This window comes from Mauremys reevesii, linkage group 10 (genome assembly GCF_016161935.1).
Source record: "Mauremys reevesii isolate NIE-2019 linkage group 10, ASM1616193v1, whole genome shotgun sequence".
Classification (NCBI taxonomy): Eukaryota; Metazoa; Chordata; order Testudines; family Geoemydidae; genus Mauremys; species Mauremys reevesii.
In genome coordinates this window covers 33,146,299-33,171,463 of record NC_052632.1, presented here as the reverse complement: position 1 = coordinate 33,171,463, position 25,165 = coordinate 33,146,299, and the positions used below count along the sequence as shown (strand labels likewise).

General features: G+C 42.0%; 1 protein-coding gene across 9 annotated transcripts in view; it reads left to right on the top strand.

Moving 5' to 3' along the window:
* The window catches only part of HERC1 (HECT and RLD domain containing E3 ubiquitin protein ligase family member 1), a 216,959-nt gene that overhangs the window by 155,683 nt on the left and 36,111 nt on the right, over positions 1-25,165 (top strand). For 6 of the 9 annotated variants that reach the window (XM_039490822.1, XM_039490819.1, XM_039490821.1 and 3 more), the window contains 12 exons: positions 125-345; positions 4,319-4,587; positions 5,193-5,245; positions 8,978-9,178; positions 9,800-9,974; positions 10,829-11,099; positions 12,135-12,348; positions 13,685-13,944; positions 14,945-15,072; positions 17,526-17,653; positions 18,667-18,867; positions 24,075-24,205. In XM_039490822.1, the coding sequence (XP_039346756.1) occupies positions 125-345; positions 4,319-4,587; positions 5,193-5,245; positions 8,978-9,178; positions 9,800-9,974; positions 10,829-11,099; positions 12,135-12,348; positions 13,685-13,944; positions 14,945-15,072; positions 17,526-17,653; positions 18,667-18,867; positions 24,075-24,205 (2,252 nt within the window). The remainder of the gene's footprint in view (positions 1-124; positions 346-4,318; positions 4,588-5,192; positions 5,246-8,977; positions 9,179-9,799; positions 9,975-10,828; positions 11,100-12,134; positions 12,349-13,684; positions 13,945-14,944; positions 15,073-17,525; positions 17,654-18,666; positions 18,868-24,074; positions 24,206-25,165) is intronic. The other 3 variants (XM_039490820.1, XM_039490823.1, XM_039490818.1) reach the window with 3 other exon arrangements.

Below are 25,165 nucleotides of genomic sequence, written 5' to 3'. Positions count from 1 at the left end.
ATTTCTTTTATACAGCAGTAAATAAAAATATATTAATTTTACTACTAGTATTTTTTTAAAGCTTTTGAATGGGCTATCTTTTTAATTACATGCAAAGTAAAGAATGTTTTCTCTTTGATTTGAGCGGGATTATACCGCTCTGTACAGGCTCACAGAAATCAGAGTCGGAGAGAGGGAATATCTTTGCAGCAAGATCCAGGAGCCTTATATGACTTCAACTTGGATGAAGAGTTAGAAATTGACCTTGATGATGAAGCAATGGAAGCAATGTTTGGACAGGATCTGGCCAGTGATAATGATATTCTGGGAATGTGGATCCCAGAGGTATTGGATTGGCCTACTTGGGTGTGTGTGACTGCAGCTGGGGCTGCTTTTACTTACATACTGCTTTTTGCAAAATCATATTTTACAAATAAAATAACACATTGCATTAATAGCTTTCTGCTTGGACATAATGAGTTTCTAAACCATAATAGTGCCTAAAGCTACTTTGATGTTTGTAGCATCACTTTAATGAGAAGAGAGCTGTACATAACTAATTTATTCTGTTGATTCTTGCTGTGTTCATCTGCACATACTTCATTAGTTTCTTCTCTAAGAAAAGAAATAAGTCGTACATTAGCTAATTTATTTTGATCGTGACATCCAATTTTAGAAAACAAACGCCTGTACTAGATTGCTAAATTTATGTGGGATAAAGCAGTAGAAGGATAAAACAATTGCTAACCATTCTTCAGTTAGAACAAACAAAGCAAACAAACGAAACTGACACTGGAATAAAGTTCCTGTTCATCATTCAGTTGTATCTTCGTTATAGCAGTGAAAGTTTGTTTTCTGTATTTAGCGGGAACCATTAGTCCAGATTAGCTTTTTCCCCCTTCATTGTAGTCATATAAAGAGGATTGAGAGGCTTTGTTGTTTTTGTGACAGTATCCTATAATAATACTACTACCTCTAAGGCCTTGTCTATACTACGCGTTTATACCGAATTTAGCAGTGTTAAACCGATTTAACCCTGCACCCATCCGCACAACGAAGCCCTTTATATCGATATAAAGGGCTCTTAAAACCGATTTCTGTACTCCTCCCCGACGAGGGGAGTAGCGCTGAAATCGGTATTGCCATGTCAGATTAGGGTTAATGTGGCTGCAATTCGACGGTATTGGCCTCCGGGCGGTATCCCACAGTGCACCATTGTGACCACTCTGGAAAGCAATCTGAACTCGGATGCATTGGCCAGGTAGACAGGAAAAGCCCCGCGAACTTTTGAATTTCATTTCCTGCTTGCCCAGCGTGGAGCACTGATCAGCACGGGTGGCCATGCAGTCCCAAATCCAAAAAGAGCTCCAGCATGGACCGTACGGGAGATACTGGATCTGATCGCTGTATGGGGAGACAAATCTGTTCTATCAGAGCTCCGTTCCAGAAGACAAAATGCCAAAGCATTTGAAAAAATCTCCAGGCTATGATAAACAGAGGCCACAGCAGGGACTCAATGCAGTGCTGTGTGACAAGTGTAACGGAGGGAGGGAGGGGAGACTGAGGACTCGAGCTATCCCACAGTTCCTGCAGTCTCCGAAAAGCATTTGCATTCTTGGCTGAGCTCCCAATGCCTGAAGGGTTAAAAACATTGTCGCCAGTGGTTCAGAGAATATGTCGTCAATTTACTCCCCCTCCCCCCCTCAAAGAAAAGGGAAAAAAATTGTTTCTTGCCTCTTTTCAATGTCACCATATGTCTACTGGATGCTGCTGGTAGACGGGGTGCTGCAGCGCTAAACAGCAGCATCTTCTCCCTTCCCCTCCCTGGTGGCAGACGGTACGGTACAAAATGACTGATAGCCGTCCTCGTCGTCATCCTGTGAGTGCTCCTGGCTGGCCTCGGAAAGGTCGGCCAGGGGCGCCTGGGCAAAAATGGGAATGACTCCCGGTCATTCCCTTCTTTAAGCTTTGTGTCCTGGAGATTCAGTCCTAGCAGATGGTGCAATAGGGCTGGTAACCGTCCTCATGATAGCAGCTGGAGGCTGAGCTCCTCTTCCCCCACCCCCTTTCATGTCTAATGGAGATTCTGGACTATCATAGCAGTGGGAGGCTGTGCTCCTCTCCCCCCACACCCTTTAATGAGTAATGGAGATGTCCTGCCTGGAATATCATAGCAGCTGGAGGCTGCCTCCCCCTCATTTTATCTCACTAAAAAGTCAGTGTTTCTTATTCCTGCATTCTTTATTACTTCATCACACAAATGGGGGGATAACTGCCACGGTAGCCCAGGAGGGGTGTGGGAGGAGGGAAGCAATGGGTGGGGTGGTTGCAGGGGCACCCCCTAGAATGGCATGCAGCTCATCATTTCTGCAGGATATCTGGGGCTCCGACCCGGAGCGGCTGTGCTCTCTGGTTCTCTAGTAGACTTGCCTCATATTCTAGGCAGGACTGACTCTATTTTTAGACAAAACATAAAGAAGAGAATGACCTGGGAAGTCATTCCCATTTTTGTCCATGCGCCCCTGGCCGACCTCAGCGAGGCCAGCTAGGAGCACCCATGACAGCAGCAGCATCAGCAAGACGGTACAATATGACTGGTAATATGACCATCATCACCAATTTCCAAAGCAGCAGATGGTGCAATAGGGCTGGTAACCATCTCTGCTACCTTGCAAAGTCAAATGAATGCTGCTGTGTAGCACTGCAGTACCGCCTCTGTCAGCAGCATCCAGTACACATACGGTGACAGTGAAAAAAGGCTAAACAGGCTACATGGTTGCCATGCTATGGCGTCTGCCAGGGCAATCCAGAGAAAAAGGGCGCAAAATGATTGTCTGCCGTTGCTTTCACGGAGGAAGGATTGAGTGACGACATTTACCCAGACTCACCCGTGACACTGTTTTAGCTCCACCATGCATTGTGATCTCAACCCAAAATTCCAATGGGCGGGGGAGACTGCGGGAACTATGGGATAGCTATGGGATAGCTACCCACAATGCAACGCTCTGGAAATCAACGCTAGCCTCGGTACATGGACGCACACCGCCGAATTAATGTGCTTAGTGTGGCCGCGTGCACTCGACTTTATACAATCTTTTTTAAAAAAACGGTTTCTGTAAAATCGGAATAATCCCGTAGTGTAGACATACCCTCAGTTTTGCAAAAGTTGATATAGTTGGCTCTGTTCTCCTATCATCTGTGTAACTCCATTGACTTCAGTGGAGTTAGTCCTGATTTACAACAGTGTAATTTACAGGTGCATTAGACTTGCTATCTTAGTGTGACTGTGTTCAGTGTTGCTATGCATGTTACAGTAGGTTCTGTTAAAACATTAGTATTACTAGCTCACATACAGTATTTGCCTTTATTGTGGTATTTTCAGTGTTCCCTATAATTAGAATGGGATTGATAAATTTAATAACTGCAGCTTCCTTAGACGTTGTGTATACAGCTTTATTGGCTGATTTCACAAATTAGTACGCTCAGTCGAAACTTGTGGGGGTTTTTGTAATGCACAGTTACCTGATTGTCAGACGATATGAACATGTTTTCATGTGCAGTTTTAAAGGCAGAATTTGAAAATTTGGCCGTGTGTATTTAAGTTCCTAGTAAGTCTGTTTAAATTGAGATTCTTGACAGTACTACCAGGTTTTGGTAGAATTGCCATCTTCAATCAGTGAGTTCCAAATTCAGACACTTTGGTGTACGGTGTATGTAGACTTGAGCAGTAATCAGTGTCACTCACTGAATGTAGTAGCCAACAGTCTGAAAAATTATTACGTTTTTTCCCTGTTCTGTATCCAGACTCTGCCAATGAATGAATAAATGAATAACTCATACAGTCTTTGGTAGGCTGAAGCAGAATGATTCTTGAGGACTAGATTGTAAGGAATTTAGAGGCAGAAGTTCTGATAATGTGACACATTGGGACAGATTCCCCCCCATCCCTTTTTTTTTTAAATCATCCTTTCTATACTTTGTGAAAGCATAAATTGAAAGATCTACTACTTATACTTGTTTTGAAGAACAAGTTATTACACATGAGAAGGTCGGGCTAGCTAAACTGGGCTTGATCAAGGTGAGAGAGTGCACAAACATAAGATTTTTTTAATGGAAATGTATTACAATCAAAAAGGGAAGGACACCTGCCACCTTCCCCCACCCACAATAACTTAGCCACCTCCGGTCTGCTTCTAAGTAAAACCTACAGCACAAATACTGTCATGCATGCTTAACAGACATAAATAGAAAAACCCACTTAAAAATAGAAATACTCATTTCTAATATGAGCATAATTATTCTATATCTAGTCATTTCATATGAAAATTATATTATACAGCATGTTTGTGAGTCTGAAGACAGAGAAGAAGTGGTAGTTTGTGAATTGTGTGAATCCAGTGTTGTCAGCTTCAATCAACACATGAAAAGAAATCACCCTGGTTGTGGACGTAGTGCAAATCGACAAGGCTATCGTAGCAATGGTTCCTATGTGGATGGATGGTTTGGTGGTGAATGTGGAAGTGGAAATCCATACTACCTATTGTGTGGCAGCTGCAGAGAGAAATATTTGGCCTTGAAAAGTAAATCCAAGACATCAACATCAGAAAGGTACAAAAGAAGATTGTTGTGGGAGATTTCGTAAGGTTTGGGAAATTTCATTAAGAGGGAAAATTGCAAACATTGATGGACGTTTTCATCTTAAGAAGAGTTTGGTTTGCTGGCTTTACAGTTTGTACCAGTATTGTTGGTGGTAACTGAGATTAAAAATCTTTCTAAAATCACACCTTTTGTGGAAAGGGAAAATTAAATCCTTTCATCTTCTAATAATTTTCCAAAATACATGTAATAAACAAGTCTTGGAGCCTAGATTCAAGCCCTGTTAAATCCATTTTACTAAGAAACAAGTAAGTAGTTTGATTGGCACAGCAGCTTTAAAAATGAAGCTATTACAGTATTTTTTAGGAGTACTAGCACTGGATCCTTCTTTCAGTATCACAAAATGGAGGATGTATGTTATAAGACTCCCACTCTTAACAGGCCTTTTATTAAATATAGACTATTGTTCCTGAGTAGGAATCCTCAGAAAACATTTTACATATTACCTAACTGTAATATAGTTCTATTTTTAAATATGTGTGCGTATATCATTGTTCTTTTGAGACATTTTGTTACTTAGTATGCTGTTAATAAAATATTCTTGTTGTTTGGTGCAGGTACAAAGGCCAGGCTCCTGACTTAATAGGCAAGCAAGACAGTGTCTATGAAGGTATTTCTTTACTCTTGAGTTTTTGAAGATACATATTACTTTTATGAAACTTTTGTTACATGTTTTTTCAATACTTCATAAATGTACTACTTTGTAACATGTTACAACTACTTTGTAACATGGAACACCCCTGGGGACACTACTCCAAGTGTGCAGACAGTGCACTCTTCATCAGAGATTTTTGTCAGCAGTGTCCACAAGTCCGTGCCTACCTCACATCCCAATATTGGTGCCACTGAGGCTCCCATTCCCTCTAGGACTGTGTCCAGAGTACCAGCTAAGACGACCATTTGCATACTGAAAAGCTGTCTAGGCGGCACGAACACTGGGCTTAGTGCCTCCCAAGTCCAGAGCTATGGTGCAGTCTTCATTGTTACTGTCTTCTGTAGCCAGAAGCAAAAGTTGTACTGATCACACTTTGGTACAGTCTTCAGTACGACCTGACATTCTGACACCTGAGGAACCCAATCCAGAGTCCCTGGTACAGTCCAGGCTCCTATCTCATGAAGACCTGCAGATCCTTAAAGAGCCCAAATCACTGGTACCTCCAAGAGCCTACTTGCCCTTCGTATTCATCTTTGGTGACTGGCCTACTGCTACCAACACGGTCTCCATGCAGCCTCTTTGAGGGTACTGAGGTTTATTTCTGGATGGTAGTGATACAACATTATCTGGCACTGTCTCACCGTCCTCTTTTTCAAACCTCTGTACCGATGCAAGTACAGGTTTCTTGCAGGGGCCTGGTGCCAATCTGCCAACTGGGTACTGGCACTACTCCATACTTCCCTCATTTGACTCAGAGTTGGCTGTACAAGGGTCCTCTCCCTTCCAGCCTTTTTCTTTTGAGGTTACCACTGAAGGGGGAGGCTCTTAGCAGGAAGCACACCTGGCTATGCTGGCAAGGTCACCCTTGGAGTCCTGCCTGTTTCCCTTATGCTGCACATCAGTGGGCTTAGTGGAATCCATGGGGCTCTTTATGGCAACCCTCAAAAGAGGACTTGTCAGGAGCATTAACTGATGCCCTAAGGCCCTGCCCCACAGATACATCTCTCAGAGGAGGAACCAACAGAAAAGTAAGAAACTCCACCTTGTTACAAGTCTTCATCCTTACCATATGAGGCTGCCAGGGCTCTCCAGTTTTCTTATACTGATGACTTTTAAGGCTTTCCAAGACCTTATAAAAAGGGTAGCAGATCTTTCCCACCAACGATGCTCTGTTTAACCTAGCCTGCACCATGTAGCAAACCCCAGCTACTGTCCCATCCATGTGTAAACAAGCTGACAAAAGGTACTACATCCCATCCCATCAAGAGGCTTGGAGTATATTTTTCCTTCCACTGTCCTCTCCTCTCAGGTTTTTTATCACTAAAATCATACTTTTAAATTATTCTTTTTAAATATATATATATATATATATCCTCTGAAAAGGGAAAAGAGTAAAAATGGCCCTGTAACTGCACAAAGCCCAAACCCACATTCATAATACAGTAACTCCTCACTTAAAGTTGTTTCGTTGTTACATTGCTGATCAATTAGGGAACATGCTCGTTTAAAGTTGTGTAATGCTCTCTTCTAACATTGTTTGGCAGCCACCTGCTTTGTCAATTGTTTGCTGGAAGAGCAGCCCATTGCAGCTAGCTGGTGGGGACTTGGAACCAGGGTGGCCCAGTAGCCCCCCTATCAGCTCCCCCTATCAGGTCCCCACTCCCCTAAGTTCCCTGTACAGCAGCGGCCCAGCAGGCTAGCAATTGCAGCTGTCCCTCCCCCACTGCCATGTGCTGCTCCTGCCCTCTGCCTTGGAGCTGCTCCCCGAGACTCCTGCTTGCTGTGCAGGGGGGAGGGAAGGAAGAGGGGGGCTAATGTCAGGGTGTCCCCCTTCCCCCCTGCTCCTGTACCCCACCTTCCATAGAGCAGGGGGACACACCAGGGCTCAAGACAGAGGGAACTTGCAGCAGCTGCCGTCTCAGCAAGCTGATCTAATTAATAAGGCCGTGTACTTAAAGGGGAAATGTGCACATCTCCCTCTATTCCTGCTGCCTTGTAGGGTGAGAGAGTTAACCCTTGAGTGCTCAGCCAATTGCTAGTTCATCATTTAACTTTAAGGGAAATATCCCACCCTCTGACTCCTCCACCTCAACCAAGCTTCACAATCATCATCACTGTGTACCAGTATTAAATTGTTTAAAGTGTGTGTGTGTGTGTGTGTGTGTGTGTGTATGTATGTATATATATATAAAATAAAAAATATATAGTCTTTTGTCTGGTGAAAAAAATTTCCCTGGAACCTAACCCCCTCATTTACATTAATTCTTATGGGGAAATTGAATTTACCTAACTTTGTTTCGCTTAGTCGCATTTTTCAGGAACTTAACTACAACATTAAGTGAGGAGTTACTGTACTTTGTAATGAATATGGGGGCAAGGCATTCCGAGTGACTGCCTCTAGAACTCACTCTCTTTGAATATATATCTGAGGATGAGTCTGGACATTTTTACTGCATTATTTAAAACCCACCTCTTGGTGTAGGCTTTTCACTAACTGCAGCATTTGGAATCTTCTGGCACTAAACCTGCTGGTTCTTCTTGGAGGAGTGTCCCTGTGGGTGCTCCACTTTAGGTGTCCTGGCGCTCTGCGCTTCTAATTGGAGGTTTGTAGTAGCAGTGCCCCAGCTGGCTGCGCACGTGCAGCAGCCATCTTGCGCCACTCCGAGCGGTTACCCCATGTGCGCAGCCAGCTGTCTCAAAGTTCTTTCTCTACCACCCCTGGCTTCTGTTGGGACAACAGCAGCACCCTCAACAGCTTTAGCTATTCCTTATTATTTTAGTTTTTTCCAACTAGTACCCTTTCTTTATTTATTTCTCTCTAAAATGTCTTTCCCATTTACCAAACAAATAAGAGAGAAGAGAGGATTTTTTCCCCTTTTCCCCCTGCCTCTGGTGGGCCGTCGCCTACCAAGAGAGGCATTAGAACAGGACTACCCTATTCCTTCTCCAGCATAGCCTCTCAGACATGACCTGCTCACTGTTACATCTCTCCATGAAGGTCGCCTTCCTCATAGCCATCATGTCAGCAAGAAGGGTGGGAGAGCGCCCTACTGGCACACCCACCTTATACCATATTCCTCAAAGACAAAGTAATCTTGCGACCACATCCCAAATTCATGCCCAAGGTTGCCTCCCCCTTCCACCTCAATCAGCCCATTTACTTATCGGAGTGGTGTGAGATGGCTGCCACGCGTGAGCGGCCAACAGGGTACTGCTACTACAAATCTCTGATTAGAATTCAGGTCTCCAAGACACCTACAGTGGAGCACCCACAGGTACAACCATCTCGAAGAACCTCAGTTACTGCACCAGGTGAGTAACCTTCTCTTTGAGTTTCCCGTTTCTGTACATTAAAGGATATAAAGGATAACTAGTTAGTTCGATGCTACAAGTGGTCACATAACATATGGCACTTACTTTTGAGAAATGTTATCCATACAACTTTTTTATACAAGAAATACAGAAATTGTACAAATGTAGCAATTTTAGATTTTTTAAATTTCAGTTGTACTGTATCTATACAAGCCTTTAAAGATGAGGGTTGTTTTTAATAAAAATCAGGATATGGATTGCAATTCATATTTTATGACACTAGGCCTAGGTTCTTAAATCCATTGAAATTATTTAAATGCACAAATGCACTAGTTTGATTTTGTGCCTAACCCTTGTTTATTTCTCCAATTTTAGAAGACTGGGATATGTTGGATGTTGATGAAGATGAAAAGCTGACAGGAGAAGAGGAATTTGAGTTACTGGCTGGCCCCCTGGGGTTAAATGATCGCCATATTGTACCTGAGGCAGTTCAGTTCCCTGACAGCGATCCACTAGGAGCATCAGTTGCAATGGTCACAGCCACCAACAATATGGAGGAGACTTTGATGCAGATAGGTAAATTTGAGTGAAGGAGGTATATTTCAAGTCTAATTTAAAGTATAGACATTTTGTTTTCTTTGGTGTGTGCTTATAGGGGCAGTTATGATATCATGGGTCAGTCAGTCTGCCCAGCCTCCCCAGATCAGGAAATGTGGTCAGGCCTTAATTTTTCCTATTTTTTAGAGAAGCTGTAGTGATGGAGGGATAAGACGCTTTATATTGACAAAAGAACTTCAACCTGTGATTTTCTGTTAACATCTATTGCCCCAGTCCTGCAATGGCCTTCACTATCATGGACCTCTGAGCCCCTGGGGGAGTTACAGTAACTTAAATGAACTTCTCACAGGGGGCCATGCTAGGAGATCAGATTGTCTGTCTCTAGCCCACTGTTTTTGAAGGGTTTTTGTAATGCATTTTGGCTCTTGTCAAATTGTTCCCAATCTGCTGAAAATTAAAAGAGGCTAAATTGGGTGTAGAAATTTAGGAGTATACAAAAAATGCTTAGTTCTTATAAGGACTCACAAACTGAAATCTGCAACATTTGTATTAATTTGTATACAGTAGTTTTGTGTTTAATAGCACACTATAATTGTCCCTTTTTGTTTAACTCTAATTCAAATCATTTTTACGTTTAAGGCTGTCATGGCTCCATAGAAAAAAGTTCGTCTGGCAGGATAACCCTGGGGGAACAAGCTGCTGCTCTAGTAAATCCACATGACCGTGTTATGGCACTAAGAAGAGTGACAGCAGCAGCCCAAGTGCTTCTTTCAAGAACCATGGTTATGAGAGCACTCTCACTATTGTCTGTTAGGTTTGTGACATTCTTTATTTCCTCTGGATTTAATTATCAACTTGTATTTGCTAGGGCTTCAATGTTGTTATCTGGTGGGGCCAGTGTTACTTATTTTAAATAATTTGATGCTGCTTTTATGAGGAGGGCTTTCTTTTGAGTGCCATCTCTTACCCCAGTCTGCCATGCCTCTTCACTTTCCTTCCCTAAAAGACACTTCTTCCTTTATATATAATGGTTAATGCTTAGAGGACCCAACTGAGATTAGTGCCCAATTGTGCTGCACATTGTAGAAACACATAGTGTAAGATGATCCCTTCCCTGGAATGCTTACAGTCTTCACAGTCTAATAGACAAGACAGATGTTAGAATTTCTAAAGCTAAATCAGTAAAGGAAGGGTAGTCTTGTGGTTATGGCACTTGATATGGAGTGAAGAGATCAGGGTTAAATTCTTGCCTCTGTACAGGGGTCTTTTATGCCCTCATACCACAGCATGGGGGTATTTAGGATGCAGATGTGGATGTTAAGAAGTTACTTAGTCCGCAGTATTGCGCATACTTATCTCTGTGGTTAACTGTAAGCATGCGTAGTCCCTTCTTCTGAAGTTCAACTGCACACATTCTTAAAATTTAGCACATTCGTGTTTGCAAGATCAGCACTCTTTCTCAGTTCCCCATCTGTAAACTGGGGGTAATACTTCCTTTCTCCTACCCTTTTCTAGGGAAATAATTTCCCACTAATCAAGCAAGCAGTATTCTATTTATTAATGGCTCTTAGTCATAGTTACATTGTATGCAAGATGAAATTTCCTACTATGTACCTAACATTTAAAAAAAACCAACCACCTAAACTAAAGCTATTTTTTTTTTGACAGTGGGTCCAGTTGTAGTCTTGCGGCTGGTCTTGAGTCCTTGGGTTTAACAGATATCCGAACTTTGGTTCGACTAATGTGCCTGGCTGCTGCAGGGAGAGCAGGCCTTTCAACAAGTCCATCCACTATGTCCAGTTCTACAGAGCGTTCTAGAGGAGTACATAGTAAAACAAGCAAGCCTATATCTTGCCTGGCGTACCTGAGTACAGCCGTAGGCTGTTTGGCATCAAATACTCCTAGTGCTGCAAAACTGCTGGTACAGTTGTGTACACAGGTAGGATTGTTATTTCTATACAAACATTTGCCTAAAACTCTGGTATTTTACCCTTGAAATTTTTATATGAGAGTTGAAGTGGTAAATTTTGTGGAAAATGGTTTACATAAAAAAGGCACTAACATGCTCCACCATACAATGTGCAACTGGATGTGAAAAGTTATTTCCATGACAAAGGACTGCTTGAAAAATGTAGCTGAAACTTGTTTATGTTTATCACCTTACTTTTTATAAAAGAATCAAGATGAAAGTAAAATGGAAGAGATTATTCCCTTTTTGGAGTTTTCCCTCATGTTTCAGCACAAGTTTGTTTTATTGTTGGTAACTTCGTGTATCTTTATTTGGATGCTAGGGATGTATATCTGCCAAGGAAAACATGAATCTGTTGGGGGTTTTTTAAATTGCTGCTGCTTAATCAGGTTACTCTAAAAGGGAACAATCTTTGGTTACACAAATTACCTACATTTTATTGAGTCGACTATACGCACTGCTGTACATTCAAATTTGAAAAAAGGTAAAAAAGCGGATATATGTAGCAAGGTGTCATGTATATCTATAACCTCTGTAGCACACAATCTCATGATTGATTTGCTTTTACTGACTGTGAAGTGTATGCAAGTGAAGGAATTATAACTACTCTGAGATGAAGTAATTGATTTTATTACATACCTTGTTTTTGCTTCTCCTACCCACAACTTTCTAAGCTTTCAAAATTCTCCAATAGATTAAATTCCCTAGCTGACATTAATGACAATAACAACACATTCAACTCTTTGTCCCTGAACCAGCAAGCAACAAACAACCTGTTTCACGCTGGCACAGGAGTCCATTCAGTCCAATTAGCTTGTGGGATACAGGTCTTGAATTATGTTTTGTATGTAATATTTGCATAATTAGAGAATGTTGATTAGCAAATGATAATCTCTACAAATAAACTGCAGTTCTTGAAAAATCTATACATTTTAGATTTTATTTTTGTTTGACTAAAAACATTTGGATAAATTTAATTTTTTCACTTGATTGCCTTTCTCTTAGAACTTGATTTCTGCTGCGACTGGTGTAAATTTGACTACAGTTGATGATCCAATTCAAAGAAAATTTTTGCCAAGCTTTCTGCGAGGAATTGCAAAAGAAAACAAGCTTGTAACATCACCCAACTTTGTGGTAACTCAGGCACTTGTAGCATTGTTGGCAGACAAAGGGGCCAAATTGAGGCCGAACTATGATAAAGCAGAAATTGAAAAGAAAGGTATTTTTTGTATTTAAAATAATAGTTTGTCAGTATAATTCACAAAAATCTGCACTTTCTCATTTATAGTCCCAGATAGATTTGTTAAACTGGAGTTAAGCTTGAGAGCACATAAGAGAACTATATGGTTTTTTTAAAAAACCCTGCAAGAGTTTTTTGTAATTGTTCATAAAAATCACCATTATAAACCCAGGAAATTCATTCAGATTGGAACTTGAATTTACATTGTCACCTTAATTTTTAAAAAATAGATTAATTTAAAAAATCCAGTTTTTGACAGAGCACCCTTTATATGGTATGTCCTGAATTTTTAAATTATTTTAAGAGGTTTGTGCTCCCTGTTGATGTTTACAAGAGTAAAACTGTTTATACACAGGACACTGCGAAACTGCCTATACATAAATTGCTGTCACATTCACAAAATAAATGAAAGATTAGATGTTTTTTCACTAATTGATTTCAATGAGAGTAATCTGAGGTGTTACTTAACTAGAGGTGCAACTATAGTTGCAACTAGAGATGCAAAATTTTCAGGCAGAAATGTGATTTTCAAGTTGCTGGTTGTTCCTTGGAAAGAAACCCAAATATTTGAAAGTATAAAAATCCACAGCTTAGGCATTCAGTTCTAACTCTGCCCCTATAGTGAGGCAGTGGAGCGGGGAGAAAAGCCCTCAGGAGATTTTATTCATGTCAAAACTTCATCTCTTTAGGGACCACAGAAAGTAAAATGCTTCACTCTTAATCACAGTGATTGCTCCAGCTCTAGCCTTTTTTATGGGCATACACAGTCCACAGTAAAAGATGTACTTTACTAATTCCTGATTAGATACATAGCATACTCAAAGCAATCATTACCCACTTTTCATTACTATTCCACATGCCACCAAACACAGAAGTGTCATTAGGCACAGAGCTAAGGATCTAACCCTCTTAAATGAAAGAACAAAAGTTAATGTGGTTGTTAGCATCATACCTCACGCTAATAGATCCCAGTGCAGGATTGGGGCCTTAAAAAGCCTGGTGTTTTAGGATGAAATCCTGGCCTAGTGATGTTAATTGGAGTTTCCCTATTGACTTTAATGGGGACAATATTTCGCCCTTAATCTAAAGGGTTTCTGAAGGGCTTTGTGGAAAAAAAGATTAGAGGATGGCTGGTTTTCAGTCTGTTTCAGAACAGTTTTTCCAAATTTAAGATGGCTCTGTGGTATTTTTAGTTTAAAAAAAAACAATCTTTTTGCAGAAATTTTGTTCTTTCTGGAAATTGTGGGTAATGTTTTATTGGCTTGTTTAATACTATCAATATTCATTTGGACATCATCTCATTGTTTTGTTTAAGCAGGTTTAATTGCCCATTTGTATGCCCATCCTCCCTATGATCCTTCTGCTGTAGGCCCTCTGGAGCTGGCTAATGCATTAGCAGCTTGCTGCCTTTCCTCAAGGTTGTCGTCACAACATAGGCAGTGGGCTGCACAGCAGCTTGTGCGAACTCTTGCAGCACATGACCGAGACAACCAAATTAGCCCTCAGACCCTTGCTGATATGGGTGGAGATCTACGAAAATGCTCCTTCATAAAACTGGAGGCTCATCAGAACAGGGTAAGCATTATTCCTCCCAAAATAGATTTTTTAATGTATAATTTATTCTGTATTGGCCTCTTTCTTTAGAACACAGAAAAAATGCAAGTAATTAAATAACTGTATAAGCTAAGCAAAGCAACAGACTTCTGGTATTTTATAAAAAAAAAGTCTTTTCCCACAAAAGATAAATAACATTTTGTAGTGATAAATACTGTTTGGTACATCTTATGCCATAAAACATTTAACCTATTGCTGCTGTGCAGCTTACTTTTATCAAAGGTTTTGGCCTTCTGCTACTAATTTTGTTGTTGTAGCTACAAATGTTTTAAAATTAAGATTTAACATTGCTTAATCCCTCTTTTTACAAAAGAAACGAATGGGAAGAGGATCACAGTAAGTTGTAGCCCAAAATACGACAAATTAAATGAGTTGGAAGATGGGTGGGGAATGAGGGTAACTACATTTCAAATTCCTTATTCTAGTGTCGGCTTCAATAAGTAAGGCACTGATCTTGCAAAAATGGCTTTGCATGAGCAGCATCTTGTTGACATCACTAGATTTCCATGCAGGGGGATCTGCCAACATAGAGCCCGTTGCAGAATTGAGACCTTTTGAAATCTGTAGGATTCATGAAACTGATCTAAAAAAATAAACACACAAAGTCAATTGAATTATTACAAGTCTTTTCTTATACATTTGTTTTAAAAGCACACATGTAATAATTTGTTTTGGCATAATAGATAATCTGTCTCGTTTACTATTTTGTTTGACAGTGGCCTATGGAAGATGATTCACAGCAGTGTGCAGTACTCCTAATAATGCGCCTAATTATGCAATACTGTATGATGAAAAGAAATTTCTTCTTGGGCACTGTTGAATTCTGTTTAGTATAATTGATTTAAATAATATGGCTAATGCTTTGTCCATATCAGGCAAACTTAATGAGTTGCATGAGATGAATGTGTCTATCCTTAAATTTTAAACTCTGGTTTTACACTTGTTAATTTAATTTCTGCAGGTGATGACATGTGTTTGGTGCAATAAAAAGGGACTTTTGGCAACTAGTGGGAATGATGGGACTATAAGAGTGTGGAATGTAACAAAGAAGCAATATTCATTGCAGCAAACATGTGTATTCAACAAATTGTAAGTTGTTTCTTTATGGAAGTCAGTTATTAATTGCTCCACAATGGCAATCCTATGGGTATTCCCATGAGCACAGGAAACTGCCTGAGCGTAGGATGCTCTTATTCTTCTTTGGGATGTTTACGGTATTTAAAATAACAAAAATGATCAAAAGTAAATTATTTAAAACTGAGAAGAGATCCTAAAATTTAAGGTGGAGGTAGTAGTCCAGGTAAGGAGATTAAAAATTTTTTTGTTAACCTGAGAATGGTAAATTTATTATGAAATAATACATAAAAAAACAAAGAACAAACAAAGATTAGCAAGAAAAATATAAGTTTAAAGAGGGACTGTCATACTGAGGGTAACTTACAAATACATTGACTTAAATGTACTTTTCAATGAATTTAATTTTGTTTTCCTAATTGCTGTGACATCTTGGGCAAGTCTCTGAACTTCTTAAATGCTTATTCTTCCTTATTTGTAAAGTTGGGATATATCAAATTATATTTACCTGTTTCATAGGGATGTTAAGAAGCCTAACGAAGGGCCTGATGCCCATTCAATCAGTGGGAGCCTTTCCTTTGATTTCAAAGAGCAATAGATATGGCCCAAAAAAATGTTTATAATGTACTAAGTATTAAGGTAATTTTTGGGTTAATTGTGGGAATAGAATTCAGGACTTGTGGGCTTGCATTCCACTGCTTATTTCTCTAGGCCGTTTGGCCTTGCAGGAAGTGGTACTCCCTTCTCCTCATGGCATTTATGTATTTTAGGTACTTGTATGTACTGGTTGCAAGTTTCTTGAAGTATGTATTTGTTATGGGCTTTAGCAAACTTGCGTTAGAGCTGTCTCCTGGCGGGTTTTTTTTACACACACACACACACACACACTTTTGTACAGTTCAAAAATTCGGCAGCAGCTCAATCTCTGCCGTGGAAGAAGGGCCCTCCACCAACGTGCCACTGAAGGCACCGGCAGCCAGTTGAGCTGCCACCAAAGTCCCGCCGCTGTCCTTGGCAGCAGCTCTTTAAAATCGTGCCCCGCAGTGCCTAAAGCCGGCCTGGTGGGGAGGGTCAATGATGGCTTAAAGCCATCATTTCACTGTCTTATCTTGGTGTCGTTGTGCTACTGAGCTGTTCCCTCAGCATAAATTAGAACAGCTTGAGGAATACTGCAACTTGCATTGGCTGCCAGTGGCCCCAACGGGTTGATAGGATATGTGAGGTGTGGGGATACCCTGATCGCACCCTCTGCACTAGTCACAGAGAAGTGGAGGTCACAAGAGCTGCTATAGCAGTTCTGCACTCTAAAAAAAAATCCTGTTACGCTAAGGTGATCATAAAATCATAGGACTAGAAGGGACCTCGAGAGTTCATCTAGTCCAGTCCCCTGCACTCATGGCAGGACTAAGTATTATTTAGACCAGTGTTTCCCAACTTGGGATGCCGCTTGTGTAGGGAAAGCCCTTGGCGGGCCAGGCCGGTTTGTTTACCTGCCGCGTCCGCAGGTCCGGCCGATCATGGCTCCCACTGTCCGCAGTTCGCTGCTCCAGGCCAATAGGAGCTGCTGCGATTTGTTTACCTGCCGCGATCGGCCGGCTTTCCCTACACAAGCGGCATCCCAAGTTTGGGAAACACTGATCTAGACCATCCCTGACAGGTATTTGTATAACTTGCTCTTAAAAATCTCCAATAATGGAGATTTCACAACCTCCCTGGGCAATTTATTCCATTGCTTAACTATCCTGACAGGAATTTTTTCCTAATGTCCAACCTAAACCGCCCTCACTGCAGTTGAAGCCCATTGCTTCTTGTCTATCCTAGGGGTTAAGGAGGACAATTTTCCTCCCTCCTTTTAAGAATCTTTTATGTAGTTGAAAACTGTTATCATGTTTCCTCTGTTATCTCTTCTCCATACTAAACAAACACGATTTTTTCAATCTTCTCTCATAGGTCATGTTTTCTAGACCTTTAATCAGTGATCCTACTGTGGTTGGCTAAACTGGCTTTAAAATAGCTTTACTCTAGTTGAGCCGTGCAAAGCTGCCCCAGTGCGGGGTAGAATTGGGGCTAGAAATCGAGACGAGAGAGTACCTCTTCTAACTTTTGTTCTTAGACCTCATCTTCCCTGTTGGTTTTCCTGAGACTTCCCAGAAAACTCTACTTTGGCATAAGATAAAGTTTGTGATGTTTCAGGCAGGTTGGTTTAGTTTGGCAATGTCAGAGGTAGTCAGAATTAGGACTATTATAGAAAGCTAGCTGCAAAATTTAACTACAGAGAGAGTCTCTCTGATAACTTTACTAGGGGATGAAGTGGAATGAAAAATTGAGAAAATATGCTTTGGTTGTATGTCTGCAATAACAGCAAGGGGAGTACAGAGAATGACTCAGATCTTTAATAGATTAAACTTTTTCTCATTTTCTCCAGTTGGAAATACCTACTTTAAGTGCACTGTTTTGTTTTATTGTAGAGAAGGTGATTCAGAAGAAAGTCTGGGGTCACCCAGTGACCCTAGCTTGTCTCTTATCTGTTGGAGCATCAGTGGCAAGTATCTGGCTGGAGCTTTGGAAAAAATGGTGAACATATGGCAAGTCAATGGTATGATGCACATGTTTATTTATTTATTTTTAATAGTATAACCTGTGTCTGACAGCTATTTAAAAACTGCTGAGAATGGCACTTTTGTATAGGTAGGTGTTTTAGCAGATTTATTTGCCAATTAATATGCCAACCATCCTTCATTAGGTGCTCTGAACCCAGCTAATTCACTAGCACCTTAGTGCCTTTTTTCAACATTTGTTACAACATAGGTATTGGAAACTCAGTAGTTAACATGAATCCTTCTAGCCTATCATTGAACCAGAAAAGAGTCATAGAAATTTTTGCTGGGCTTTAGACTTGCCTACTGCAATAGCAATCATTGCCTATAAATACTATTCTTTTTATAGGGTGTAAAATATATTTGACATTTAAACAAGGTATCTCTAAAAGTTTGTATAAATAGTTTCTTTTAAAAGCAGTTCAAAAAGATTCCGTTTTCCTTCCATAGGTGCACTAGAATGCTCAAAATGGTACATTTGAGACTAACTCTGAAAGGAGAAGAGCATTGATCCTTTTGACAGCTGTAGGATCCCTAGCTAACTCCTAATGTTTACAAAAATCAATGGTTACAGTCCTTGACAATCTTGAATGTTTCCACAGAGATCTGTTCCTATGTGCTTGACGCATGCTTGGTTCAGTGTATTGTTTCATTTATATGGTTACTGGCATTCCATAGGAGAAAGCATCGTTGTCTGCATGCTGCAGTCTTTCATAAAATTTAACTTCCTTCTTCTCTGAATTACTTTTTCTGGAGTAATTTGTTTGAAGATTAGTTCAATATGTGATGCTGTTAGAGACATTATATTGATTTTTGTTTCATGGCAGGTTAGTAACCAGTTACTTTTGCAATCATATACCATATGTCTGTTTAAAAGATTTTAAGGATCATCAGTAGTATATGTCCCAGTTGTATACATAGTTTTTCAACATTGTCCTCTGAAAGGTACTCTTTGGTCTTTCAATGTGTAGTAAAATGAAATATTATAGTAACAGATTTTTTGCGGTTTTAGGAGGAAAAGGATTATTAGACCTTCAGCCACACTGGGTATCTGCTCTTGCTTGGCCAGAAGAAGGGCCATCTGCAACATGGACAGGAGACACTCCAGAAGTATTATTAGTAGGTCGTATGGATGGATCTCTTGGGCTTATTGAAGTTATAGATGTTTCAACCATGCATCGATTAGAACTGGAGCATTGCTACAGAAAGGATGGTAGGTGATCATGCTGATACTTCTAAAGAAAACTTGTAAGTTGCAAACTTAGAATTTTTTGTCATCTATATTTAAAATGCAGAGTGTACTTCAGTTTTATGAAGAACTGTCCTCATGGATTCCAGTTCTAGTGCGCATATGCCCCATAAACACAAGATTGGATTCTTTTTGTCCAGCAGTCTCTGTTAGAACTGTGTTTACACACTGGATACTCTAGCCTTATCCCCAACTGCCCCCCCCAGTCCCCCAAGGGCATAAGAGGTGTAGCAGGCTCAGCTGTCCTTTGGTTCCTTCTTATTGTCCGTGGCATCAAGATGGTACCACTGAACTGGCCACTTTGGTCAGGCAATATCCAGCCAAAGATTGTCTAAATGGGTATCTAATTATATTAAATACAGCACCCATACAGATTAGAGCCCATTCCACCAGGATTCGGAAAGGTGTACACCATACTATCTTGTGTGTGATGTTGGACAGTACTTCATAATGCACTACCTTATCATAGGGGAAGAGACTTCTTCCTGATCTCAGTTGCAGACCAGTTAATGCCTTAAAGCATGATGATTGATGTTACTGATGTACATGGTGCAGGGAGCCTGGACTCCTGATTTCTGTTCCGAACTCTGACACTGACTCTGTGTGATGTTTGGCAAGTCACTTAACCTCTGCATGCTTCAGTTTATCTCTGTTTTTAATACACACCACACAGGAAATTGTGTGGCTTAGTCAATTAACATATAAAGTGCTAGAATATCCTTCCATATAGGGTGCAACATTAAAGTCCAAAGTCTAATGTTGCCCAGCTGTGTTGAAGGAAGTATGTGACTTCTCTAAGAAGCATCCCTGTCAGAAATGTGCAACTACATGGGGATTAGTCCACCTTTCATCCAGCATTATTCATCAGTTGAGGCCTCAAGAGCTGATGCTGTCTTGGGCAGTGATATTCTGCAGTCATTATTTCAATAGAACGCCTAGCATCCACCTTCTGATTTGATCAGAGCTTGCAAGTCATCAGAAGTGAAATCCATGTGAACAATCACTCAGAGGAAAAACAGCAACTATCATTTTTCAAGATGTGCTGTCCACATATAGTCTATGCCTAACTCTCCTTTCCCTGCTACTCTGGAGTCCTAGGCCATCTGGGCTCCATATTGGCAAAGGAATTGAGGGACAGTTGGCCCATTCTGTTCTTTATGCCCTCGGGTGGAAGGACATGCAGGCATCCAAAGTGCAGGCACAGCACCAGTATACAGTACTGGTCAAAAGAATATCATCTTGTGTGCATGGGATGCATGCACACTAGAAGTGGAACCTATGTGGACTACACATCTTGAAGATCTGCAGTTGCTGTAGAATAGGTAACCATTTTCATTCTTTTAATGCCTAAACTTCCAACAGGGATATTTTTACAACTACAAATGCTGCTTCTTCAAAAGAACACTTAAAAAACAGTGTAATTGTTATTGTTAAATTGCTGTTTGTGCAACGTAGGATTCAAGACTCCCTTTCCTAACAGTTACAGTTTGGATGTGTGAAAAAAGACATACATACCCTCTCATCTTATCTACATTAGCGATTTGGGTGGTGGTGGTGGGGGGGGAAACAGTGCTACTGTAACTGGTGCACTTCCATTAGTGACAGTGAAATCGTAAGAGACTTCCCAAAAGAAAACACAAACTTTGTGAGGAAAAGCATAGAAGTAATCAGGACTAGAACAGGAAAGCTAGTTGCCTCCCTCTTTAGGATAGACTGTTAGCAAATGCATGAATTAAAAAAAATCGTATGAATAGTGACTTGAATAAAAGGCATGCAGTGGGAAGTTCATGGTTTCTGGCCGTAAGTACTGTGGCATGACTTGCGACTGCAATTTTTTGGTCATTAACTTATTCAAAGTAGACAAGGACTGTCCATTTTGAATCCCACTTAAAATGTAGAAGAAGAAAAAAGTGGCAATACTATATTAAATAAAACTTGAAGGGTAGCTGGGTAAATATGTAGGTTATGCTGATTCTATTGAAATGTATATTTAGAATTCCATTTATATCTAAACTACTACAAAAAGCTTTTACCAATACTGTCTCCTATAAAATAGCTATGTTGATAGAAGTGTATGACTACAGTGGTACTTAAATATCTAAGGTGATAGGCATAGAATAAAAACATAAAGTAAACAGCTGTATTAACTTTCATTAAGCTGTATTTTTTTGTGTCATTTTTGTTTTCTGAAAGTAATTACAATACAAAAAGTTCTTCGAGTGCTTGCTCATGTCGATTTCCTTCTAGGTGTGTGCGCGCCCTCATGCACGATTGTTGGAGATTTTTGCCTTAGTGGTATCCATAGGGTCCCTTTGGAGTTCCTCTGGCCCTGTGCCCTCTCCGGTCCTTCTTACTGCCAGTGGTGGTTATCAGAGTGCTTTTCCTTGCATAGCAAAACCTAACGGTTTCATCTCTTCTGACTTTGAGCCTTAGGGCCATGTAAATAGTTTGTTTATAGTAGTTAGTGTTAAGTGTAGTTAGAAGTTAGAGTCCCATCAGGGACTTTGCCCCAGGCAGAGCATGCCCTGGTCTCCTGGGTTTAAGCCCTGCTCAGACTGCAACAGGCCTATGCCTGTTAGGGACCCACACAGCAGCTGCCTCAAGTGCTTGGGGGAATCATATGTGAAGGACAAGTGTTGTATCTGTGAAATCTTTTGACCCAGGACCCAGAGAGAGTGTGATATCCGTTTGAGGGCTCTCCTCATGGAGACTGCCCTCCCAACTGGCTTCCGAGACGTCCTGGCCGGACTCTACCCCTTGTACCTTGGCCTCTGTGCATAGTGCACCGCTCTCCATTGCCAGTGCCCAAAAAGAAGACTAAGAAATACGGCTCCCCAGCACCCGGCAAGAAAGGCCATGGGCTATCAGGCAAAGGACCCAATTCGGGCTGCCTGTCCACTCTGGAGCCACATGGATGTGACTCCTCATTTGGGGCCTGAGCCCCCCACCGCTGACTCCCAGGAGCAGTAGGGGACCCAGACTTGTGGCAGGCCCAGCCAGTATGAAATCCAGGGCTGCTGGTTGCAGGATGATCTGGCCCTCTCTGTCAATGTCAGGGAGCTCAGAGAGGTTTGCCTGGCCTTCCAGACTTTCTTGCCCCACCTGAAGGGCAAGGTGGTGCAGGTCCTGATAGACAATACCGCCGCGATGTATTACATCAACAGGCAGGTTAGAGCCAGGTTGTTGCCCTTTGCCAAGAACCTCTCCACCTTTGGGACTTTTGTGTGTGGCATGCCATTCATCTGGTAGCTGTGCACCTGCCTGGGACCAGGAACATATTAGCAGATCACCTCAGCAGGACCTTCTCATTTAGCCAGGAGTGGTCACTCCAGCTGGAGGCGGTCAGTACAATCTTCCAGAGATGGGGAACTCCCTAGGTGGACCTGTTAGTGTCCAGGCAGAACAGGAAATGTCATGTTCTGTTCGTTCCGGGGGATGGACAGGGGCTCAGTGTCAGATGTGTTTCTCCTCCCGTAGTCGGGGGCTGTAATGTACACCTTCCCGCCAGTGCCATTGATTCACTGAGTCTGCATGAAGATCAAACAGGACAGGATGAAGATTATCCTAATAGCCCCCGCATGGCCTCGCCAGTACTGGTTCAGCACGCTGCTGGACCTTTTGGTAGCCGCCTCGCTGCAGCTACCTCTTTGGCCAGATCTGCTGTCCCAGAACAATGGTAGTCTTCTGCACCCAAACCTGGCGGCACTGACACTTGACTGCATGGCTAATCGCCGACGAACAGGAATGCGTGCCCCGGATTCAGCTGGTCTTGTTGGGTAGCAAAAAACCCCCTACCAGAGCGACTTAGTTGGCCAAGTGGAAAAGGTTCATGTGCTGGGCCTCAGAACAGCGTATCCAAGACTCACAGGCCTCGATGAAGATCCTGGATTATCTTCTGCACCTCAAACTCCAAGGTTTGTACCTGACATTGATCAAGGTCCACCTGGCCACTATTTCAGCTTTCCACCCTCCGTTGCAAGGCAGGTCGGTCTTAGTTCACGACATGACGGCCCAGTTTTTGTAAGATCTAGAGCATCTCTATCCGCACCTCCGGGATCCCATCCCTCCCTGGGACCTGAATCTCGTGCTGTCGAGGCTCATAGGGCCTCTCTTCGTGCCTCTGGCTTCCTGCTCTCTCCTGGCTTTGTTCCTGATTGCAGTAACATCAGTCCACAGAGTGTCTGAGATCAGGGCGCTTACTTCAGAACCTCTCTGTGTTATTCTACAAGGATAAGGTCCTCCCTATACAGTATTCTACAAGGATAAGGTCCATCTGCGACCATACACGGCATTTCTGCCCAAGGTAGTTTCCCAGTTTCATACTGGCTGGGACATATACTTACCTGTCTTCTTTCCAAAGACTCATATGTCAGATGAGGAACGCAGGCTGCCACCCTGGATGTTAGGAGGGCACTGGCCTTCTACATAGATAGGACAAAGCTGTTCCATAAATCGATGCAGTGTCTGCTCAAAGGATTTTGTCCTGGATCACTGTCTGCATCCGTTACTGCTGTGAGCTGGCAAAAGTGCCTCCGCTGATAGTCGTGACGGCACACTCGACTAGGGCACAAGAGTAATCAGCAGTCTTCCTGGCGCAGGCATCAGGCCAAGAGATCTGTAGGGCCGCTACCTGGTCATCTGTCCACATGTTCGCATCACATTATGCACTTACCCAGCAGGCTCGAGATGACGCTGGTTTGGCAGAGCAGTGCTGCAAGCTGCACAACTGTGAACTCTGAGCCCACCTAGAATGGAATCGACAGGAGCAAGCACTCGAAGAAGAAAAAACGGTTACCTACCTTTTTGTAACTGTTGTACTTCGAGATGAGTTGCTCAAGGCCTTTCCATTACCCCGCCCTTCTTCCCCTCTGTTGGAGTTGCCGGCAAGAAGGAACTGAGAGGACATAGGGTCGGCGGTGCCTGATATACCAATGCGTGAGTGCGGCAGTCAAGGGGGTGCCACAGCTGACCCTATGGATACTGCTAAGGCAAAAATCTCCCGACAACCACACACGCACACTTAGAATGGAATGGACATGAGCAACACCTCTCAAAGAACAACAGTTATGAAAAGGTAAGTACCTTTTTTTTCTGATGAGCTAAATGCAATGGGAATTGAACAGTTTAGCTTGTAATTTAATATATTTTATTTGTACTTATTATTCCAATAGTTTCTGTCACATGCCTTGCGTGGTTCAGTGAAGACAGACCATTTGCAGTTGGCTATTCAGATGGAAAATTGCTGATAGGTACAAAGGAGCCACTTGAAAAAGGAGGAATTGTTCTAGTTGATGCACACAAGGTAGAGTTTTAATTTTCTTGGAAACTAATTCATACTCTCCTAGTTTCCCAAAGATAATTCAGGATTTAAACTATAGTCTTCATTTCAAAATTTTGTATAAAAACGACTTAAAAGATAATAGGCCATTTTTTAAAGAAAGCCACAGGAAAGCAAAAAGAGTTCTTCCAGTAGGGTTCTTCAAATTTATGTTGTTTATACTGTAGCTGAAGTGCATTTCCAGATTTGATCTGATCTAAAAAAGATGTAGTTCTCTATTAACAATTTGATAAATTATACTAGCCTGTTATTAAATTTTCTTACGTAGAATGTATCATTTAGATGTTTTTTTTTCCCTGAACTAAAAAAGTAATTGTGAAGTGTAAAAGATGTTTCTCAAAATACTCAAGCACTGCCGATGTATGCCAGTCCAGTGGCCAATAAAGTCCATAAATAATTTGCAAAGAGACTTTCCCCCCAGTGCAGTGGTGGATTAACAAATTTGGCGCCCCTAGGCCCTCAAAAAATTCCCACCCCCCTCCACGCTCCCCGCCAGCTCACTTCTGCTCCCCCGCGGTAAACCTGGGGGCGGGGGGAGAAGGGGAGTTGTGGCGCTCAGGAGATGGCAGTGGTGGAGTGGAGGTGAGCTGGGGCAGGGAGCGGTTCCCTGCCCCCACCCCAAGAGTTACTCCCCGCGCCCGCCGGCCCCAGCTCACCTTTGCTCTGAGTCCATCTCCTCCAATCGTGCCGCTATTCGCTTCTCCCTCCCTCCCTCACAGCGCTTTTGCGCAGCCTGGGAGGGAGGGGGGAGAAGGGGAGTTGTGGCGCGCTCGGGGGATGGCAGCGGTGGAGCGGAGGTGAGCTGAGGCGGGGAGCGGTTCCCGCCCCACCCCCCGGTTACTTCCCGCACCCGCGGGTCCCAGTTCACTTCTGCTCTGCCTCCTCCGAGTGCCGCTACTTGCTTCTCCCTCCCTCCCAGCACTT